The sequence below is a fragment of the Saimiri boliviensis genome, chromosome 3, assembly GCF_048565385.1.
Source record: "Saimiri boliviensis isolate mSaiBol1 chromosome 3, mSaiBol1.pri, whole genome shotgun sequence".
Lineage (NCBI taxonomy): Eukaryota > Metazoa > Chordata > Mammalia > Primates > Cebidae > Saimiri > Saimiri boliviensis.
The window spans coordinates 46,733,502-46,756,393 of NC_133451.1; the positions used below are offsets into that span (position 1 = coordinate 46,733,502).

The following is a 22,892-nucleotide window of genomic DNA, read 5'->3' on the forward strand; positions in this document are numbered from 1 at the left end:
ATCACGCCATCGCACTCCAGCCTGGGTAACAAGGGCGAAACTCCGTCTCAAAAAAAAAAAAAAAAAAAAAAAAGCCACAAAGAAAGAGTAGCAAGGGTTCAAAGGGAAGAGATAGAGATCTTCTGCACTGCTGACAGAAATCCAGGTAGAAAGGCAGAATTTGAACTAGGCCTTAAAGAATGTGTAGGGTTTAGGTAGACAAAAAAAGGGTGGGCATTCCAGGTCAGAAGAATGGATCAGGTGGTAGGAACATAAAAAGTAGAGTTCAATAGGAATCACACAGTTTGACTGCAGCAGCAGAGAACCATGGGGAAAGAAATACGGAATGAAGCTGAAAAGGTAGACTGAGGCCCAGAAGAGAGCCTGACAGACTAGTGATTCTGGAATTTTATCTTGCAGGCATCAGGTGCTTTAACCCTTCACGTCTTGAGTTGCTGGGATACTGCTTGTAACTACAACACCTGTGGGTCTCACTCCCAAATGTCCTTTCAGGCTCCTTGTGGGCCTCTGAAAGAAAGGTAGGATGTATTCTTCAAGACATCCTCAAGGAAAATATGTTTTCAAGCATTGTAAAATAAACATGTTAAAGAATTTCCTGGCGAGGCATGGTGGCTCATGCCTGTAATTCTAGCACTTTGGGAAGCTGAGGCAGGAGGGTCACTTGAGTCCAGGAGTTCAAGACCAGCCTGGGCAACAAAACAAGACCATGTCTCTATTAAAAAAATAAATAATTAACCAGGCATGGTAGCACATGCCCATAGTCCTAGCCACTCAGGAGGCTGAGGTGAGAGGATCATCTGAGCCTGAAAGGTTAAGACTACAGTGAGCCATGATCGTACCACTGCACTCCAGCCTGGGCGACAGAGTGAGACGTCATCTCAAAAAAAAAAAAAAAAACAGAATTTAGACTAAGTATAATGGATTGATCACAGGCTGTTAACTCCTTTCCCTTATTGCACTCACTAAAATGATAGGAGAAGGATTTTTTAAAACGTATAAATCCCCAATAGAAGAAGAGAAGAGAAAACCGAATAAGAGATAACAATGTTTGGAAGAAGACGAAGGCAAGCAGAATAAGTCAACATGCCCACACCTACCAATGAGGACCCCAATGAGAACAGAGTGATAGGTCCGTCTCTGGCCTAGGCAGGCTCAGAACTTGGCATCCCAGAGGCAGGGGTGAGGCGAAGAGTCAAAGTCTGAGCAGAGGGTGGGGGTGGCAGGTCTCCTCTATCCCACTTAGCCACACCTGTGGCCAGCACACGTAAATGCTTCATAACCATTTCTCCACATGAGAATTATAATATTTGGCCATGAAAGGGATCCTGGTGATCACACAGTCCAGTTTCCTCAATTTAGGGTAGAAACCGAGGCACTGACAAGATGCATGACCTCTCCAAGGTCATACTGGCTAGCAGAGCCAGAACCAACTCAAACCTTCTAATGGCCAGTTCACGTTTCACGGTACCCAGCATGGCAATATGCATGAATAAGCAGAATCTTGTCTCTCACCTCTCAAAACCCTCCAAAATCTGCCTGTTACTTAAAAAAAAACAAAAAAAAAAAACAAAAATAAAAGCCAGGCGCAGTGACTCACGCCTGTAATTCCAGCACTTTGGGAGGCTGAGGTGGGTGGATCACCTGAGGTCAAGAGATCGAGACCATCCTGGTCAACATGGTGAAACCCGGTCTCTACCAAAAATACAAAAATATTAGCTGGGTGTGGTAGCGCATGCCTGTAATTCCAGCTACTCAGGAGGCTGAAGCAGGAGAATCACTTGAACGTGGGAGGCAGAGGTTGCAGTGAGCTGAGATCATGCCATTGCACTCCAGCCTGGGCAACAAGAATGATACTCCATCTCAAAAACATACAAACACAAAAATGAATTTGCCCAGCTCTCTGGCCTCCTCCCCTCCCATGTTCATCCCATTCCACCTCAACTCCTCTCCTTCTCTGCCGTTCTTTGAGCAAAGAAGCATCTCCCACCTCCCTGGGGTCCTTTGTACTCTTGGCTTCTCCGTGGCCTGCCCTACTCTTCCTAAGGTTTCTGTTCCTTACCTACAAAAGCAGCGTGCGGGGCCCCACGTCTCCCACGAGGCTTTACTTTTCTCATGGCAGGAGGCTATGTCCTGGTGTATCTGTACGCTGTCTGCATCTCCCTTCTAGAAGGTAAGTTCCAGGAGGGCAGGGCATTTACCTTCTATGCTATTGTGTCCCCAGATGTACAACAGTGCTTTGCACAAAGTAGGTAGTTAAAATATTTTTGTCAAATGAATAGATTCAAGTAAAAATGAATTTTGTCGGAGTGGGAGGGGGGCTAAGAAATTAAAGTAGAGATGTCTATGGGTGCCTTCCGAGTCAGATAAGCTGGGTTTGAATTCGGTTATCCCACCGTGGTAGCCACTATGAATCATACATCTAGATTTCTCTATTTCTAAATTGTATTTCAGTCCATTCAAAAAGCTTAAGCTTACTGGGTAGATACAGTCCTCCACCACTCCCACTCAGTGCCTCCCTCCAGAACACATAGCTTAAAACTTTCTCAGCACAGAACGTTTTAATCCCATGCTGTTGAATGTTCTTGCTTAGCATTTAAAATGCCTTTTTAGCATTTAAAAACATTTTTTTCTCAGAATGTGGATTAAATTCAATAGAAAAAGAACCTTTCCATAACAAAGCTGATGATGGAAAACTATGTCTCTATGTAATAATTAGACGTACCATAGTATAATGGTTGGACACAACATAGATTAACAGGCAGGAACAGTGCCTCACTTTGGGAGGCTAAGGTGGGAGGACCGCTTGAGTCCAGGAGTCTGAGACCAGCCTGGCAACATAGGGAGATCTTGGCTCTACGAAAAATTTGAAAATAATAAATAATTAGCCAGGCATGGTAGCAAACGTCTGTAGTCCTAGCTACCTGGGAGGCTGAGATGGAAGGATCGCCTGAGCCCAGGATTTTGAGGCTGCAGTGAGTTGTGAACACACCACTGTACTCCAGCCTGGGCAACAGAGTGAGACCCTGTCTCAAAAAAAAAAAAAAATAGATTTATAAAAAAAATCAAGCTTGATGATATATTAACAATAACTAATTGCAACATATCATGGGAAAAAATAACCTATTCACAGGAGTAACTAAAACCATAAAATACTCAGGAATATACTTAACAAGAAAAGCATAGGACTTTAAAAACAATACCATTTAACTCTATTAAGTGAAAGAAAATTCATAGGTTAGAGAATCACCACTTTATTTTTCAAAGGAAGAACTTTAAGAACATAAACCAATTGTAAATGTGCTTGTTTTTTAGGTGTTTTACAGTGGAAATGTTTGAGGGCATTACCCTGGCAGAATTTGTACATACTGTCAGATACTAGAACAAATGAATTGTAATGTGCTCTACAGATTTTGAGGGATGTGAAGCTTAAACACTTTGGAGGAGAAGTCTTTGTCAATTAAAAATTGAAGATAAAATGAAACTAAAATGCAAAATCATAATGCAAAAGCCCTGGGGCCCTACTAGAGGCCTTAGAAACAGCTATGGAATTGAAAGAGCCTAAAGCTTACTTTTCTTTAACTCCATAGCAGACCCACCTCTGTTGTCATAAAAATGTAAAACTGGCCAAGCTCAGTAGCTTAGCACTCTGGGAGGCTGAGGCAGGAGAATCCCTTCAGGCCAGGAATTCAAGACCAACCTAGGCAACATAGCAAGACTCCCTCTCTCCAAAAATAAAAATAAAAAATTAGCAGGGATGGTGGCAAGTGCCTGTCATCCTGTGGTCCTTGGGAGGCCAAGGTGGGAGGATCCATTGAGCCCAGGAGGTTGAGGCTGCAGTGAGCTATGACTACACCACTGCTTTCCAGCCTCAGTGACAGAATGAGACTCTGTCTCTTTTTTTAAAAAAAAAAGAAAAGAAAGGAAAAGAAAGAAAAACTAAAGCTGGGAAAGCAATACCACAGTTACCACAACTGGCACCTTATCAGTTTACCACTGGCAAACATCCAGAGAAAAACACCCACAGCAGACGACCCCCAACAGAGGTCCATGAGCATGGTTCAGAGATGTCAAAAACGTGCGCCTACCTGAGGTATGCATTTCCACCAGTTACCAGAACTCTACAACATAACCACAATACAGCACCGCAGATCAATTTAAAAAGTGAATCGCCTGTGACTACCGACCTAGTAACAGCACGATACAATCAGGCTCATTGCAAATACATTTCTATCTGGGAAAAACAGAGGCAAGAGCAAAGACTCTGAAACATGTGAAGACACAGTGGGTAACAACAACTACCCTACGTATATAATAATAACAGCTGCTTACACGCACCTACCAGGAACTGTCCGATCCATTTTATCTATATTGATCTATTTGCCTCTCACAAACACCTGTGAGAGAAGTACTACTATATTCCCCAGTTTAAAGGTAAGACACAGAGAGACTAAGTAATTTGTCCTAGGTCACAGAGCTAATAAATAACAGATTTAGGATTTGAACCCAGATAACCTGGCAAAAGAGTCCATCCTCTTAATCTTTCCCTCCCTAACTTAACAGAAATTCCGTTATCTCCGAGATGGACCTAGACCACAGCTGAAGTTTCCTGCAGTTAAGGAGGAACAGAATATGGCTGATAAGCTGATTCTAGGACTTCAAGAAAGATATTATCTCATCCAGTGAATTTTGGTCCTGTTTCCTGAAGATATTTTAGTCAGAACATGTATCTTTAGAAAGTGATTATGATACCTGAAAATAAAAGCAATCACTCCGAGTTTTTAAAAAAAATTTTTATAAACATTTTTATATCTGATTATTAGCATTAAGCTGCTCATTGCTTTCCAAGAAAATTCAAAGTTTTACCATTTGTCCTTATATTGCACTACAATCAGTCCTAGTCAGGGTAAGTTAATCCCAAAATAACCTTACTTTACTATTTTCTAAAGTGTTAAAGTAAATTACTAATACATTGCAGTAGATGTCCATGAGTCTTCAACTGTGACACTGTCTCTCTACTGTTGAGACAAATAATGAACACGAATCAATTCATCTTTGAGTCACTTGTGAGTTTTCTTTAAGAGGAATCACTTAAAGTATATATGAAATGTACCACTTAACAAAACTCACTTTAAGGTTCTTGAGCATTACCACATAAGCATAACCCTTTTCAGCTTCTGTAATATAAGCATTCACAAGCTGGGTGCGGTGGCTCATGCCTACAATCCCAGCACTTGGGAGGCCAAGGCGTGCAGTTTGGCTGAGCTCAGGAGTCAAAGACCAGCCTGGACAACACAGTGAAACCCCATCTCTACTAAAAATACAAAAAAAATTAGCCAGGAGTGGTGGCATGCACCTATAGTCCCAGCTACTCAGGAGGCTGAGCCACAAGAATCATTTGAACACAGGAGGTGGAGGCTACAGTTAGCCAAGTTCATGCCACTGTACTCCAGCCTGGGCGACAGAAAGAAAGAGTGGGACTCTGTCTCAAAAAAAATAATAATTATTATATATATGTATATAATTATTATTATATATAATAATATATATATATAAGCATTCACAGAAATAGTTTCTTTCTGCTGGTCTCTTTTTTCTGCACAATTCTAATTTACTTAAATGCACAGGGTTCCTACCACTTCACGGGGATACAGCGCAGGGGGGAAAAAGCAAAAATAAATGAACCACTGGTAAAAGAACACCCACACCCGTTGCAAGATTTGTTATCTACGCAGCCAAAGAAGGGAAGGAGGAAGGAAACATGAACAGAGGTGGTCAGTGGAGGTACTGTTTAAGGAAGTCCCCCTTTGTGGGAAGTAGAGCAGTGTGGTTTAACAGCACAGTCGCCCAAAAGATAAGACATCTTGGTTCGCACCTCAAATGGGATGTCACTTCAGAGAAGGCTGTCCCCTTCTTTCTACAAGGCTCTCCCCTTGTAAAATACATGGTGGGCAAATCTGTGGGTTATTTACAGCTATACTTTATGGGGCGCTGAAGACAAAGGAGCAATGCAAGTATGTATACAAAACGCTGATGTTTCTGTGGGATCCACGCTATGTAAAATGTAGGAATAGGAGGAGGCCTTGAAATCCTCCAGGTGCAACCGCCCCATACGACACCTGGAAACCCAATGGCCAGTGAAGTTGAGAGTGCCGTGGGCAAGTGCAAACAACAGTGGCACACAAGGTAAGAACGCCAGGTCTCAAAAGACCCTCTTCACAGCACAGCGGAGGTAGCATAAGAAGGTATGTCATTATGAACCCACAGAGGTGGAACTACAGCTTAATCAGATTGTAAGCTTAATGAGGCCAGGACCATTCATCTTTTTTTTTTTTTAATTATTTTATTTTATTTTATTTTATTTTTTGAGACGGAGTTTCGCTCTTGTTACCCAGGCTGGAGTGCAATGGCACGATCTCGGCTCACCGCAACCTCCGCCTCCTGGGTTCAGGCAATTCTCCTGCCTCAGCCTCCTGAGTAGCTGGGATTACAGGCACACGCCACCATGCCCAGCTAATTTTTTGTATTTTTAGTAGAGACGGGGTTTCACCATGTTGACCAGGCTGGTCTCGATCTCTTGACCTCGTGATCCACCCGCCTCGGCCTCCCAAAGTGCTGGGATTACAGGCTTGAGCCACCGCGCCCGGCCCCATTCATCTTTTAATTACTCCAACCCTCGCACTGGGTACACACTCACTAAATCTTTGTTGTACAAGTGATGAAGAAAGTAAAACAAATGAGCTGAGTCTGATATTACAAACAAAAGACTCTTCTACCAGGAAATTATAAACATATTCCTCTCAAAGGCATGAAATTTACATGTTACAATCTTATGAGCAAGGAATTACACCAGGCGTCCCCAAACTTTTTACACAGGGGGCCAGTTCACTGTCCCTCAGACCGTTGGAGGGCCGCCACATACTGTGCTCCTCTCACTGACCACCACTGAAAGAGGTGCCCCTTCCTGAGGTGCGGCGTGGGGTTGGATAGATGGACTCAGGGGGCCGCATGCGGCCCGAGGGCCGTTGTTTGGGGACACCTAAATTACACCTATCCATGTGACTTTCATAGTCGCAAATAAAATTAACAGCAATGCCTATGTGATTGCTTGGAATAAAGATAGAATGAGAAACATGTCATATAACTAGGCAGTGGGGAAAAATTCCTTTCCAACAATCTATTAAAAATCATTTGCAATTTCATCTCAGTCTCTTGGTTACTCGTTTAATTTTATTTAACAAACGATATTGCACATATTTTATAGTATTTTCTTTTCAGGTGCTTACCAATGTAGAATCATGCAAATATTTGAGAAAGTTTTCTAATATTAAAAGTAAAAAAAGGTAAATGAAGAGCTTTGGTGAGAATACCAAAATGTATTTTTATCTGAAGTAGTAATCACCGAAGTTTAATATTTATTTATCTCAGAAGTACAGTATATTCACAAAACTAAAAGCTAATAAAGTCAGGAGTCCTCTTAAAAAAGTAATAATAGAATTAATTGCTGAGTAACACAAGTGTTTCTAAGCTCCTTTGTACACATAATTTTCTACTTGTACCTGACCAGCATCAACCTACGGCTAAGAGTTGGTGTGTCTGAAACAGTTTTAGAAACCACTCAAAATACAGTTTCACTTTCTCAAACTGTCATGTGATTTCTTCTGACAGTTGATAACTTTGTTTATAACAATGTCCACATATAGTCTGGGGGAGAGGTTAATACTAATACATACTGAATTAAAACACACCCTTGTTTCAGATTTTTTTTTTAAGAGATAGAGTCTTGCTATGTTGTCCAGGTTAGACTGAAACTCTTGGGCAACATAGCAAGACTTTGTACCTGAAAAAAATCTCAAGGTGTGATCCTCCAACCGCAGCCTCCTGAGTAGTTGGGATTACAAGTGCAAGCCACTATGCCCAGCTGTTTCTAAATTTAAATAATGCACCACTTCAAAAAACAAAATGGAACAAAATTATGTGTGGAATAACTCTCACAATGTCTTTTTAAAGCTCTTTTTGCTTACTTTAAATACTTATGATCATCACCATTGTAATTACTACCAACAAAATTTTTTTTTAAAGGCTAAAGGGTGGGAGGTATTGTGTGTAATATGTTTAAATTACAAAGCAACCACTTCTTCCCTCAAGGAGATTATTATGTAGTTGGTGAGAAAATAAGGCAATAATAACACATATACATTTAACAGGAAATTAAATTTAAATGGGAATTCAGAAAGGGCAGGCATGGATAAGCAGAGGGGAGTAATAAGCCTCCCCCTTAAGAGGATTTGAGATGGGAACTGAGTAAACAGACAGGAGAAGGAGGACTGCTAGGCACAGCAGGACCACAGCTGCAAAGGCAGGAACATGACAAGCACAGACAGTCCCAACATACAGTTCAACCTAATGATTTTTGAACTTTATGATGATGCAAAAGCAATACATATTCAGTATTTAATAAATTACATGAGGACCAGGTATAGTGGCTGACCCCTGTGATCCTGGCACTTTGGAAAGCCAAGGCGGGTGGCTCACTGGAGCTCAGAAGTTTGAGACCAGCCTAGGCAACATGGCAAAACCCCATCTCTACTAAAAATACAAAAAAATAGCCAGGCATGGTGGTATGTGCCTATGGTCTCAGCTACTAGGGAAGCTGAGGTGAGAGGTGGGAGGATCGCTTGAGCCCAGGAGGTAGAGGTTGTAGTGAGCTGAGATCACACCACTGCACTCCAGCCTGGATGACAGAGTAAGACCCTGTCTCAAAAATAATTAGGCAGGGCACAGTGGTTCATGCCTGTAATTCCAGCACTTTGGGAGGCCGAAGTGGGTGGGTGACCAGAGGTCAGGAGTTTGAGACCAGCCTGACCAACATGATGAAACCCTATTGTTACTAAAAATACAAAAATTAGTTGGGTGTTTTGAAGCATGACTGTAATCCCAGCTACTCGAGATGCTGAGGCAGGAGAATTGCTTGAACCCAGAAGGTGGAGATTGCCGTGAGCCGAGATTGTGCCGTTGTACTCTAGCCTGGGCTACAAAGCAAGACTCAGTCTTAAAAAACAAAAATTCAAATAATTAAAATAATTTTTTAAATTACATGAGATATTCAACACTTGGCTTATGCTGGGTAGTGGCTCATGCCTATAATTCGAGCACTTTGGGGGGCCAAGGCAGGTGGATCATTTAAGGTCAGGAGTTCAAGACCAGCCTAGCCAATATGGCAAAACCCTGTCTCTACTAAAAATACAAAAATCAGCCAGGTGTGGTGGCATGCACCTGTAATCCCAGATACTCGGGAGGCTGAGGCAGGAGAATCACTTGAGCCTGTGAGGTGGAGGTTGCAGTGAGCTGAGACTGAGGCAGGAGAATTGCTTGAACCCAGAAGGTGGAGATTGCCGTGAGCCGAGATTGTGCCGTTGTACTCTAGCCTGGGCTACAAAGCAAGACTCAGTCTTAAAAAACAAAAATTCAAATAATTAAAATAATTAAAATATTATTTTAATTCAAATAATTAAAATAATTTTTTAAATTACATGAGATATTCAACACTTGGCACTGCATTTCAGTCTGGGTGATACAGTGAGACTGTCTCAATAAATCAATAAATAGAATAAAACAGGCTCGTGCTAAATGATTTGGCCTAACTGTAGGCTAATGTAAGTGTTCTGAGCACATCTGAGATAGGCTAGGCTAAGCTATAATGTTCAGTAGGTTGGATGTCTCAAATGCAGTTTCAACTTACAATGAGTTTATCAGGAGGTAATCCCACCATAACACAAAGAGCATCTGTGTTTGCAAGCAAAGGAGTCTGAATAGTCACTAGATGGTATCCATTATAACAACCATATTAGTAACACTGCATAGTGAGTATCCTCATCCACTTGGCAACCCAGACACATCCTTTCCAGAATGAAGGCCGTGCACTCAGAGAGCATGATCCAGAGATATCCGATCTGAGCTTGGGTCCAGGCTTAACAACCAGCTCACTAGGTGACCTGGAGCAAATCATCTCCTTATCTTCAGTTTTTACAAATGAAAAATCTGGAGGTGATTCTTTAAAGTCTCTTTAAGCTCTAAAATTGTATGATTACTCCTTACTAACAAATCAAATATCCCCTTGTAATTATTAGCTTTATAGATCTTTATAGGTCTAGGAACAGAACAGTTCCACAAACACACTAAGTCCCTTTTCACCCCAGGGCCTTTGCACATGCTATTTCCTCTGCATTGAATGGGCTCTCTCTGCCCATCATTGCTCACATTTCCACCGTTGGCCAAGTGGAAACTTTCCCCTATCTCCACCCACTCCAGGAAAAAACAAAAAACTGTGTAGGTCTATACTCTTGCCACCAAGGTTTCTTCCACTCGTAATATGGTCTCTTTTTAAACCAACTTCCAGGGTAAATGCTATCGTTTTTATCTTCAACAACAAACACTTACTAGAAACTATTAAATTACAAGGAAGTAGTTTCAAAGATTTCTAAGAATTCCTCAGCCCAGTAGTTCACAGCGTAAAAGGAGAAATACAACTCAGGCTACATAAATTCTGATGTCAAATGCAGTTCTTTTTAAAAAAAAAAAAAAATGCAAGAAGTTACATACATTTCAAATTATGACAATTTTTTTTTCAAGATAGGCAGGTAGGAGAACAGGGGTGGGTAGAAGCACTACGTTTATTTCAACTACAATGTCATTTCCCAAATATTCCCTATGGAACAGTCTTGAATATGTTCAGTGGAAAAACAGCTAAATAAAACTTCGCTTAAAACTTGACTTTTCGATGTCACTAAAAATTGCTGAGAGCCAAGTCTTATGACTAAATTAAACTAAGCAATGCCATTTCTGAACAACAGTGCTAATTTTTTGTACAGCCTTTGTCTCATCATAATACCAATAATCAAATGAACAAAGCACAACTAGCACAGCCATATCGAAGAGTGTTTTTCAAGATCTAGAATATGTTTATTGTTTCCTACTCTTAAGTTGCAGGAGGACCAAACCTTTGATTAAACTCCCCTCTTCATTTAGCAGTAATTACTCTATAAAATGCTCTGCATGCCTAACAACTGTTTTAATACAGAATAATAAAATATTAAACTAGAAGAGGAGGAAATGAGAGAGATGGTAAACAGTAATTCATCCTAGTGAACCGTGCTACAATAATGTCTTTGGTGGGGAGGGACACCTTCAGCTCCTAAAGATAACCATGAGAATGAGAGTAGGAGAATAGGCTATGATGATTTTCAAGTTTGTGGACTCTTACATGAAATCATTGAGTAGTCATGATATAGCTGGCACTTTATAGTATGTAATATAGGACAGCATTTCTTCCATATTATCTCTTCCTCTCACCATAGATATATTAAAACTTTATGTCTTGACCAACTGAATGCAATGTGTGATTATGGATTAGATCCTGGACTTGGGGCTGGAGGGCAGGGAGGGTGAGAAATAGCTATAAAGGCATCAGTGGAAGAATAAATGAAATGGGACTGAGGGCTCTGGATCTCCGGATTCGTTAATAGTATGTCAATGTTAAATGTCTTGATTTGTATCACTGTAGTGCAGTTATAAAACAGAATGTCTCGGGGTATGGATGGAGGGAATGTTAGTATTCCCCTATTCTGCCTTAAATAGATTTCAGCTTCCTAGAGAAAAAAAACTGAATATCATTAAAGGAAGGTAAACAATTTGCCAAATTAAAGGAGTACGTAGGACCTTGGCATCATGGCCTCTTGAAGTGATTAATGATAAGAAAGGTCAGATCCAGGAGAGCAGAATAAAAACACAGATACGAATCAGAAATGGGAGAAGAGATACAAGAAAGGAAATTGAGACACAAAGAAGGAAGTTGATACCACCTAATTTCAGAAACAAAGAAACTCAAGTGTCTAAGAACCTGAGTTTTCAAGGCAAAATATAATTGAGAATTTCCAGAGCCAGAAAAATCCCATCACATACTAGCTGCTGTATGGAGTATTCAAGATTCATGCCACTTTTTTTTGTTGTTGTTATATAGATGAGGGCTTGCTATGTTGCCCAGGCTGGTCTCAAATTCCTGGCCTTGCCTCCTTGTGTGCCAGGACCACAGGCTTGAGCCACTGCACCTCCCAGAGTCATAGCACCTTTTACTACCTGGTGGACTACCTGGGAATCTCTAACATTTAATGTAGATTCTTCCAATTGCCCAGTAGTACAAGGAGTTCATTCTTTTCCCACTCAATACCAACTCCCCAGAACCCTAGGAAGGGCTGAAAGATACAAACCTTCAGGTAAAGATTAGGAGGGTCCAATAAACTCATAGTTTCCACTTGGGGAAACACTTAATAAACAGATATAACTAAGGGAGAAACATCAGATAATCTCAGAACCTCAGCTGGCTCTTATCCCTGTATCACTAAGTCTCCAGGTTCCCAGGACTGGTCAAGAAAAAAACCAGTATGACCCAGAAGCGCCTATACAAATGAGAGATTTCCCATGCTGCTTAAGAGACTCACACAATCATACTTGTAACTGACTGCCTGCCTCCACCACCATGTTTGTTAACCTAGGTAAAATATTAAAGTTTCTAGCATCTTATAACAGGAGAATGTTCAATTTCAGTACAACCACATTAAATAAGAGAGACACCTGCGGCATTTTGGGAAGAGCACTGAACTTAAGAGTTAGAATATCAAGGTTCAAAATCTAATTCTTCTACCTATTAGCAGTGTGACGACCTTTCCAGTTGTCATGGTTCACAACATACATAAATGCTAAATTTATTCTAGAGATGGGGAGACCTCAATCCTAAATACATTAGGATATCCTAGAGATGGAAAGACCTCAATCCTAAATACCTTTGGGACTGAGGTCTCCCCATCTCTAGGATATCCAGTGCATCCAACCATGCAACATGTTCTGAGTACTCACTCTGCCTTGATCCACAGAAATACAAAGATGGATAAGCTATAAACCTTGCCCTCAAAGAGATTGATATGGTTTGGATATTTGTCCCCTCCAAATCTCATGCTGAAATATAATCCCCCCTGTTGGAAGTGGACCTAGTGGGAAGTGGTTTGGGTCATGGAGGGCAGATTCCTCATGAATGGCCTGGTGCCCTCCTAGAGGGTAATGAGTGAGATCTCACTCTGAGTTCACGTGAGATCTGGTTGTTTTAAAATAGTATGGCATCTCTCTTGCTTGCTCTCATCATGTGATACACCAGGTCCCCTTTGCCTTTTGCCATGATTGTAAGCTTCCTAGGGCCCCATCAGAAGCAGACGCTGGCACTGTGCTATTTGTACAGCCTGCATGACCATGAGCTAAGCAAACCTCTTTTCTTTATAAATTACCCAGCCTCAAGTATTTCTTTATAGCAATGCAAATGGACTAGCACACAGCTAAAAAGAAAATAAAATAAAAATATTTCTCCTAGGCCGGGCGTGGTGGCTCAAGCCTGTAATCCCAGCACTTTGGGAGGCCGAGGCGGGTGGATCACGAGGTCAAGAGATCGAGACCATCCTGGTCAACATGGTGAAACCCCGTCTCTACTAAAAATTAAAAAAAAAAAAATTAGCTGGGCATGGTGGTGCGTGCCTGTAATCCCAGCTACTCAGGAGGCTGAGGCAGGAGAATTGCCTGAACCCAGGAGGCGGAGGTTGCGGTGAGCCGAGATCGCGCCATTGCACTCCAGCCTGGGTAACGAGAGCGAAACTCCGTCTCAAAAAAAAAAAAAAAAAAAAATATTTCTCCTATACTCACTCAGCACTTCTGACACAAAATATGTGGCAGGGGGTGGGGTTTCCACACCAGCCAGTTCTCCAACTCTTGGCACACACCACTTGAGTATCCTACAATTTAATTCAATTCCAACACTAACTGCTCAGAATTAAGACAGACCCCACAGGCTAAAGGATCACTCCCACAACACTGCCCTCTGCTTCAGATGTCAATCACAAGTACTGGATCCCCAGGTTACCACAACTCCTGTCTGACTTGGCTGCCTATGGAGGTTCCCACAACCCCCTCCTTGGGTTCAAAAATTTGCTGGAACAGCTCACGAATCCAGGTAAAGTGTACTTACTACTACCGACTTATTAAGGATATTTTAAAGGATACAAATGAACAGCAAGATAAAGAGATACACAGGGTGATGTCCAGAAGGGTCCCAAGCACAGGAGTTTCTGTCTCCATGGAATTTGGGGTATACCATTGATATGGTTTGGCTATGTCCACACCCAAATATCATCTTGAATTGTAGTTCCCATAATCCCTAACATGTTGTGAAAGGGAGCCAGTGATAGGTAATTGAATCCTGGGGGCAGTTACCCCCATGCTGCTGTTCTCTGATAGTGGGTGAGTTCTCACAAGCTCTAATGGTTTTGTAACAGGCTTTTCCCCCTTTGCTCAGCACTTCTCCTTGCTGCCACCATGTGAAGAGGGATGTATTTGCTTTCCCTTCTGCCGTGATCGTAAGTTTCCTGAGGCCTCCCCAGCTATGCTGAACTGTGAGTCAATTAAACTTCTTTTCTTTGTAAATCGCCCAGTCTCCAGTATGTCTTTATTAGCAGCGTGAGAACCGACTAATCCAACCATCCTCTAGCACATGCACACATTCTTGTTCACTAACCTGGAAGTGCTATGAACTCCTTCAGTTAGGGTTTTTATGGAGGCTTCACTACATAGGCATTATTGATTAAATCATTGGCCATAAATGATTATTAGCTCAACCTCCAGTGCTTCTGCCCTCCCTAGAGGTTAGAGAGTCGGGCTGAAAGTACCAACCCTCTAAACATGTGGTTGGCTCCCCTGGCAACCAGATCCCCCATCCTTAAGTCATCTATTACTTTCCAAAAGTCCCCTCATTAATATAAACATAGCTATGGCTGAAAGGGACTTGCCAAAATGTGTATTTCTTACCATGTTACACTATCACAGGAGCTTCACATCCAGTGGGTAACACAGATATGTAAATAGTCAGGCAGTCAAGATATCACAATAAAAATGTGTACAGAGCACAAAGGGGAGAGGGATTCATTCTACTTCTGGCAGGAGGGTGACAGAAAAGGCTTCTGAGAAGATGGGGATTGAACTACGTTAGAAAAGACAAGAAGGTATTCCCCAGGCACTCAATAAATTTTTGATAGATAAAATAGATGGTGAGTGGATAGATGGATCCTGGCAGGCAGGCCTAGGAGTATGTCACTCCAAATAGATTGAAGAGTACTAGCAAAGGCACGATGTGAAAGGGCAACTGTAAATAGGAGACATAGCTAGGAGAGCAAAAGAGGAGAGGAAGAAAAAAATGCATCAAGTACTTTGTATTCTAAACTAAGGAACTTTAACTTGATCCTAGAAAGGCTTTGGGTTTTGCAGATGAAAGATGAAAATCCAGGTATTGAATCGGGTAGGGGCAGTAATCCACCTAAAACTGGGGTTTGGTGCTGCAGTAAGCCTGTAGTAAAGAGAATCCACCAATACGATGCTTAATTTTATGTGTCAACTTGAATGGGCCTTGGGGTGCCCAGATTAAACATTGCTTCTGAGTGTGTCTGTGAGAGTGTTTCTCAGTGAGATCAGCACTTGAATCTGTGGACTCAGGAAGCAAACTGATTTCCCCAGTGTGAGCAAGCATCATCCAACCCTGAACGGAACAAAAGGTAAAGGAAAAGAGGAATTTATCCCTTTTTTCCTGACTGCTTGGGCTGAAACATCCCGTCCCATCATCTCCTGTCCTCAAACTGAGATTCACAGCATTGGCTGCCATGGTTCTCAGGCCTTCAGAGTCAGACTAAACTACATCACCAGCTTTCCTGGGTCTCCAGCTTGCAGAGAACAGATTGTGGAACTTCACAGCCTCCACAATTGGGTGGGCCAGTTCTTCACAATATATCCCCTTTTATGTACAGACACACACACACACACACACACACACACACACACACACACGCATATACATACATACACATTACATCATATGTATATATCCTATATATATCCTATTGGTTCAGTTTCTCTGAACAACCCTGACGAATACAGCAGGACTTGGTAACAGATCAGATGTGTGTTAGGGTTGAAATGCTGATAAAAAGGAGGAACTAAGAGTATGAAAAGATATTATGTGTCAATTGTAAATTTAAAAATTAATTTTAAGAAAATATAAAGACAATATATATGCAAAAAACATTTAAACTATAGATTGGAGAAAATTATTCTATAAAGTCCAATGAGAAACTGGTAGATCCAGGACAAAAACCCTCTCAAATGTTAATTCTCTTCCATCACAAAGAAAATTTTTTTTGAAAAAAAGTTACAACTGAAAGTAACAAATAAAAATATCCATAAAACTTTTAAAATAAAACGTTATCTGTATTATGGAGAGCTAACATTAAGATGTTTCGATTTTTTTTCACATTTTTGTTGGAATCTCAAGATTATTTCAACGATAGGCTTTCAAGAAATACACGTGCAATTTCTTGAAGGTGTACACAATCTCTTGTAAGCTGTATGTTGTGCAAGTTTTTAATCTTTCTAAAGCCTTAGTTCCGCATTTTAAAACTAAGTCCAACAAGACAATATAGAAGTCTTTGTTTTGAGAAATAAAGGAAATAATACACGTAAAGTACTTAGCACAGTGATTAACTTGTAGTTAGTGTTCAACAGGTTGTATCATTTTTACTATTAATGTGCAGAAAAGAGTTAACAGGGCAGGCTTGAGGCTGCTGTCCCAAGAAAGGCCTGTTTACAAGGTTGGTCCTTGTGCGGCATCTGGGAATTTGGACTTTGGGAGGATCCCACTATTCCCTACACTGATGAGGTGGATCACTGTACCTAAACCGTACAAGCAATGTAGTCATGCTGAAGACCTGCTTTCCTTCTGGAGTCTGGAACTTTGGTACACTAGGCATGGGACACCTATATGAGCAGCCTCCAACAAAAACTTTGGGCACTGAGTCTCTAAGAGCACATTTCATAATTACCACAATTTGATGCTTTATGTACATCCTCTGGGACTCTACCGGGATAAGATGCTTGGAAGCTTACGCCTGCCCCCACACACCTTTTCCCTTTACTGATTCTGCTTTGAATCTTTTTGCTGTAATAAATGATAGCTGTGAGTATGACCCAATGCTGAGTCCTGTGAGTCGTCACAGTGAATCACTGAACGTGCAAGAGGAGTTGAGATCCCTGGCATGAGCTTCCCAATTCCCTCAACGTTGTAAGTTTTCTGCCAGCTTCCATACTGGGGCAGTGTAACAGACAACAAGCCAACCAAATGAAGAGTTCCAAAGTCCAACTCTAAAAATTCCTGATTTCTTCACTAACAATAGTTGCAAATTAACATACTACAATTTTTTAAATTCAGCATCTCAACCTATAGAAATCTATTCCTCATGTTTCTTACCATTATTTGTAGATCTTTTTCCTGACCAAACTCCAGCGCTGCCCCTCCCTGGCTCCCATCTCATTATCCCATGGAGCTTCCACTGAAACATCAGGTGGTCTGTCCCCTGTGTCATTTAGCCTCCTGACTAGAAAGCAACGTCACTTATGAAACCTCCAGTGTCCTTTGCTCTGTGTTATTTTGAATAGGATTAAATAATATAAACTGCCAGAAGATCTTTTTTCAGTTCACTGGAAAATGCAGAATTAACTAACTACCATAAGTCAATTAACTAACTAGCATAGAGAAAGGAAGACAAAGTAAAGAATGACCCACAGCGGAAATTGAAATACAAGTTTTACAAAATTAGACTTTGAGGAAATTGAGGAAATGGTCTGACTGAATTTCTTTTCATCTAGAATAGGATTTCTCAGCATATTTCAAAAAAGCCCATTAAGGTTTATTATGTAACAGGAAGAATTTCAAGAAAAGCTTACTGTCATCATGTTGCAGAATAAGAAGAGAGATGTCTCCTGTCTGACATTATGAACTGAGAGTTTTAACAGAGTAGTAGTGGCACTTGGGGCCACGAATAAACTACAAATCATAGCTACTAGATCAATCAACAGCCTCCTCATTGTTGTTCTACTGAAAACAGGAGAACTATAAACAATGAAAATAAATATCTCTAGGGCTATTTATTTTATTCCCAAATGGCCCCTGTGGTTCTAATTTACTTCTAGAGTCATATTTTTTAACAAAATATTATTTTTAAAAACCTGTTGATTTGCACAGATTACTCATATCACATCCTTTTTTCTTTCTTTCCTTCTTTCCTTTTATAGATGGAGTCCTGCTCTATTGCCCAGGTTGAAGTGCAGTGGCACAATCTCAGCTCACTGCAACCGCTGTCTCCCGGGTTCAAGCATTTCTCCTGCTTCAGCCTCCTGAGTAGCTGGTATTACAAGCACGTGCCACCAACATGCCCAGCTAATTTTTTTGTATGTTTAGTAGAGGTGGGGTTTCACTATGTTGGCCAGGCTGGTCTCGAACTCCTGACTTCAAGTGATCCACCCACCTGAGCCTCCCAAAGTGCTGGAATTATAGGTGTCAGCCACCTTGCCCAGCCCTCATATCCTTTTTTGAATCGCAGCTTTCAGGGATAGGGAGATGGAAATGAGAAGATTCATCCACAGCAAACAGTGAACTGAGCATACTAGCGCAAACACAGAGGAAACAGGGTGTTGCTGGCCATGCCTAGAAGCCAGGCAGAGAGTTGTTAGGGAATTTAGCTCAGCACTGTCAAAAGTTTTATTATTTTAAGAAGCCTGATTTTTTTTTTTTTTTTTTTTTTTTTGCTATTGACAATTATTTCACTATGAGAGGCCAACAAATCTGTGACCACGTTTCAAGCCATAGGTCACAAGTACGCCAGTGAATGTTGGTCCATGAGACAAGAAACCACAAGGGATGAAAATGGCCAGCTCATGAGAGGAGTGGGGGTGAAGGCAGGAATAAGTAACAGGACTCAGCTCTCTGGGCCAGGCAGCAGCAGCCGGAAAGGAGGTGAGCTCTGCCAGGAAGTGTTAAAGGCTGGGTGTTTCTGTGCCATGACTACCTCCTCATTCTGTCCTTTCTGGTTCTCAGGGTGGCTGAAGCTGTTCCAGGGCAAGATGGTGAGCCAGGTTCAGAAGGAAGAGGGATGCCATTTTTGTCCTCTTTCTCCTTAAGCTAAAGCAAAAGGGGTACTTTAAACTTGACATGTTTATCTTCTTCAAAGTGAGTTCGCAATTGCAATGTATTTCAATGGTATCTGCCCATACTGTGAAGCAAACAATGACAGTTTCTGAGACTTTTTTGATTAGTAAAAAAAATTGCATTTTATCACTTTCACTTATTTTCTTTTTTTTTTTTTTTTTTTTTTAAACGGAGTTTCACTCTTGTTACCCAGGCTGGAGTGCAATGGCGCGATCTCGGCTCACCGCAACCTCCGCCTCCTGGGTTCAGGCAATTCTCCTGCCTCAGCCTCCTGAGTAGCTGGGATTACAGGCACGCGCCACCATGCCCAGCTAATTTTTTGTATTTTTAGTAGAGACGGGGTTTCACCATGTTGACCAGGATGATCTCGATCTCTTGACCTTGTGATCCACCCGCCTCAGCGTCCCAAAGTGCTGGGATTACAGGCTTGAGCCACCACGTCCGGCAGCACTTATTTTCTTAGACTTACTGCAGTGCACCCTTAAACAACATGGGGTTGAACTGCGTGGGTCTGTTTATAGAGGGATTTTTCTCTCAGTAAAAGTCACAGAGTGTGCCTCCCTCTCCTGCTTCCCCGTCTACCTCCTCTGCCTCTTCCACCTCTGCCACCCCTAAGACAGCAAAGCCAACCCCTCCTCTTCCTCCTCTCAGCCTATTCAATGTGAAGACGACAAGAAACAAGACTTATATGATGATCCACTTCCCCTTAATAAATAGTAAATTTTCTCTTTTGTAGGAGTATCTTAATAATATTTTGTTTTCTCTAGCTTACCTTATTGTAAGAATACAGTATATACTATATATAACAAGCCAAATATATGGTAATGTACCATCTATGTCATCAGTAAGACTTCCAGTCAACAGTAGGCTATTAGTAGTTAAGTTTGGGGGGAGTCAAAAGTTATATGCAGATTTTTGACTGCACAAGGCTGGGTGTTCCTAATCCTGCATTGTTCAAGGGTCAACTGTATATTAAAATCAAATTATAACAAATTATTACCATACAACAAAAATGTGTTAATGTTTCCTTTAAAGTTTGTTTTAGGTTTCAAAATAATTCACATTTCTGCTAATGGTCCTTGTCTAAATTTTTAATTTTTCGGTTTAAAAAGGAAATATAGCACATATACCATATGTTAAATAATAGTCCCAGCAGGGACTAGGGCAGCTCCACGTAATTAAATACATTAATATTTCTGCACACATACACACATACAGATACAAAAACACACACAGGCTTTGTAACTAAGAGTTTTGAGGTTTTGGTTTTCAGCATTTGGGGACTTAAGGATAAAGGAGTATGGTCCTTAATTACATGAACCTGTGGAATACCACAGGTCACAATGATGAGCCACAGCAGAAATAAATCGTTGAGGACCATCCTGAGACACAATGCCATTCTATGTAAATTGGGGAAAACCAAACCACAGAGAAACCAGTGGGAGGAAAATAGATACAACTATATCAACTTCTGAGGAAGGTACTCTAGAAAAAAAAAAAGCAGAATTAAAACTAAACCAGGGCCAGGTGTGGTAGCTCACATGCCTGTGATCCTACCAGTTTGACCCAGGTGGGTAGATCACTTGAGATCAGGGGTTCAAGACCAGCCCGGCCAATACGGTAAAACCCCATCTCTACTAAAAACACAAAAATGAGCAGGAAGTGATGGCACACACCTGTAATCCCAGCTACTCGGGAGGCTGAGACAGGAGAACTGCTTGAACCCGGGAGGTGGAGGTTGCTATGAGCCAAGATTGTGCCACTGCACTCCAGCCTGGGCAACAGAGCAAGGCTCTGCCTCAAAAAAAAAAAAAAAAAAGTTAACCAAGGGCAACCCAGTTTCCAGTCAGTCCCTGGATCCCAAGGATATTTCTAGCAGAGATGTCAGTACATGGCAGTACTAGCAAATGCCATACCCAACATGTCAAGAGCAAAAGAGCCAGAGGTGACCACACATTTACAGGCCTCATTCTAGCAGTGGAAGGAAAAGCTAAAGCCACCAAACCAGATGTGTGCGAACCACACCTTCACCCATGCCACGTTTGTTAGTGAGCTGCTTCTCCCTGCTGTCGTCAAGGGAACTTTTGTAGTAGCTGCTTATCACACACACACACATACACACAAAAAGAATGTTTATAAATTCTGCTTTAGGTCAACTTTGATGACCTGTTGTGTCCACCAAATAACTAACCAGTTTTAAGTAAATTCTACTTAATAATGAAGATTTATTCATATAAAGCATTGAACATGGATACGATTTATACTTGCTAAAGAAGATTTTGACACATAATAGGTAGTTTACAGGAGAGAGCCATATATATACAATATACCTTATGAATTCCATGAAGATCTAAAAGTAATGTCATCTAATAGATTAATTCAGTAGCTTAATTATACTAAACCTATAATTATAACAGATTTGTTAATAATTTCTATCCATATTCTAAACTTCATCTTTCACATCCAAATGATAATAAATCATTACTTCATTAACCCAAAGCATTTTCAATAAGATTGGAGAGAGAGGCAGTATTATAAAATACTTATCAGCACAGAAAGCAGCAAAGTAAATTGTGATGGTCTCCTACCTCTGCCCGACCCTCATAGTAGGTTAGCATGGATTTTGTAAGTACGAAAAGTCGCTCTTTGTAGTTTAAGGGTGATGTCTTCTTTTTCTGCTGTGACCTTTTAATAAGAATCTCCTCCAAAATAGTGTTAAAACTCATCTCGATCTTCTGATGACTCCTTCTTCTGCCACTGAAGATCCCAGTATTCTACAGGGAAAAAAGTTAAAATGGGACAGTTTAATTTTCCATAGATGTTGCCATTTCAAATTACCAAAATCAGCTTCACCCTCACCCCTGCTGTAGCAGATGAGTGTTGATCTCTGTGCCCAAATTGAGAACGCCTGGGGCACAAGAATTCAACCGCCTCACCTTTTCCCGTCTCCATCCTGTTCTTCCATGTCTCATCATTTCATGAGAAAGTCTAATCAAGGTTCTTCATAATGATGATTCATTCCTATGTACCTCTCACCCTTCCTTAGCTTTCTGGTGCACTCCTACTATTTGATCGCAAGGAACAAGTATCTCAGATGGAAAAGCACATTTTGTCACCTTTGTGGCTGATTTATACTGATATTTGAATTGCTGCAGGATCTTGGTACACAAAACAGATGACCTTACAGACACAGCAGACTAAAGAACAAAATGAATTAGCATGGTGGTGGGTATAATTCATACTCCAGCTCTGATATGGGTGTCATCTCAATGAAGCATCCTCGTTACCAGTGCCACAGGGATGTTCTCTAGTGTCTACACTACCATGCTCCAGAGTTTTCTTCCCTATGGCTCCTGTCTCCATCAAAAGAGAAATGGAAACCCACCAGCCATAGCTAACCTGCTCAGGGCAGAGTCCATCTGGATGAGGAAATCCTCAGCCCTACAACTCCAGACAATCTATACCTAGTCTAAGCCTCTTAAAATTCAACACAATTTAACTATCTGAAAACCCAAAGACACTCAAAAAAGACCTGAAAATTTATATTTGAGACAAGTTGAATTAGCAACAGCCTCTCCTTCTTTTGCCTCCACTGTACCTTTAAAGAAATACAATCCTGTATGATCTGCACATGTACCCCAGAACCTAAAGTACGATTTAAAAAAAAGAATTTCCATCTCAGAATTTTCTGTCTGACCAACCTAAGCTTCACAAGCAAAGGAGAAATAAAATCCTTTTCAGAAAAACAAGAAAATAAAAAGCAAAGAAGTAA

At 41.1% G+C, this 22,892-nt stretch overlaps 1 protein-coding gene across 4 annotated transcripts in view; it reads right to left on the reverse strand.

Moving 5' to 3' along the window:
- Nucleotides 1–22,892, reverse strand: part of TEC (tec protein tyrosine kinase) — a 140,357-nt gene that overhangs the window by 69,776 nt on the left and 47,689 nt on the right. For all 4 annotated transcript variants that reach the window (XM_074396098.1, XM_003933641.3, XM_074396095.1 and 1 more), the window contains one exon: nt 21,709–21,894. In XM_074396098.1, the coding sequence (XP_074252199.1) occupies nt 21,709–21,846 (138 nt within the window). In that variant the 5' untranslated portion in view covers nt 21,847–21,894. The remainder of the gene's footprint in view (nt 1–21,708; nt 21,895–22,892) is intronic.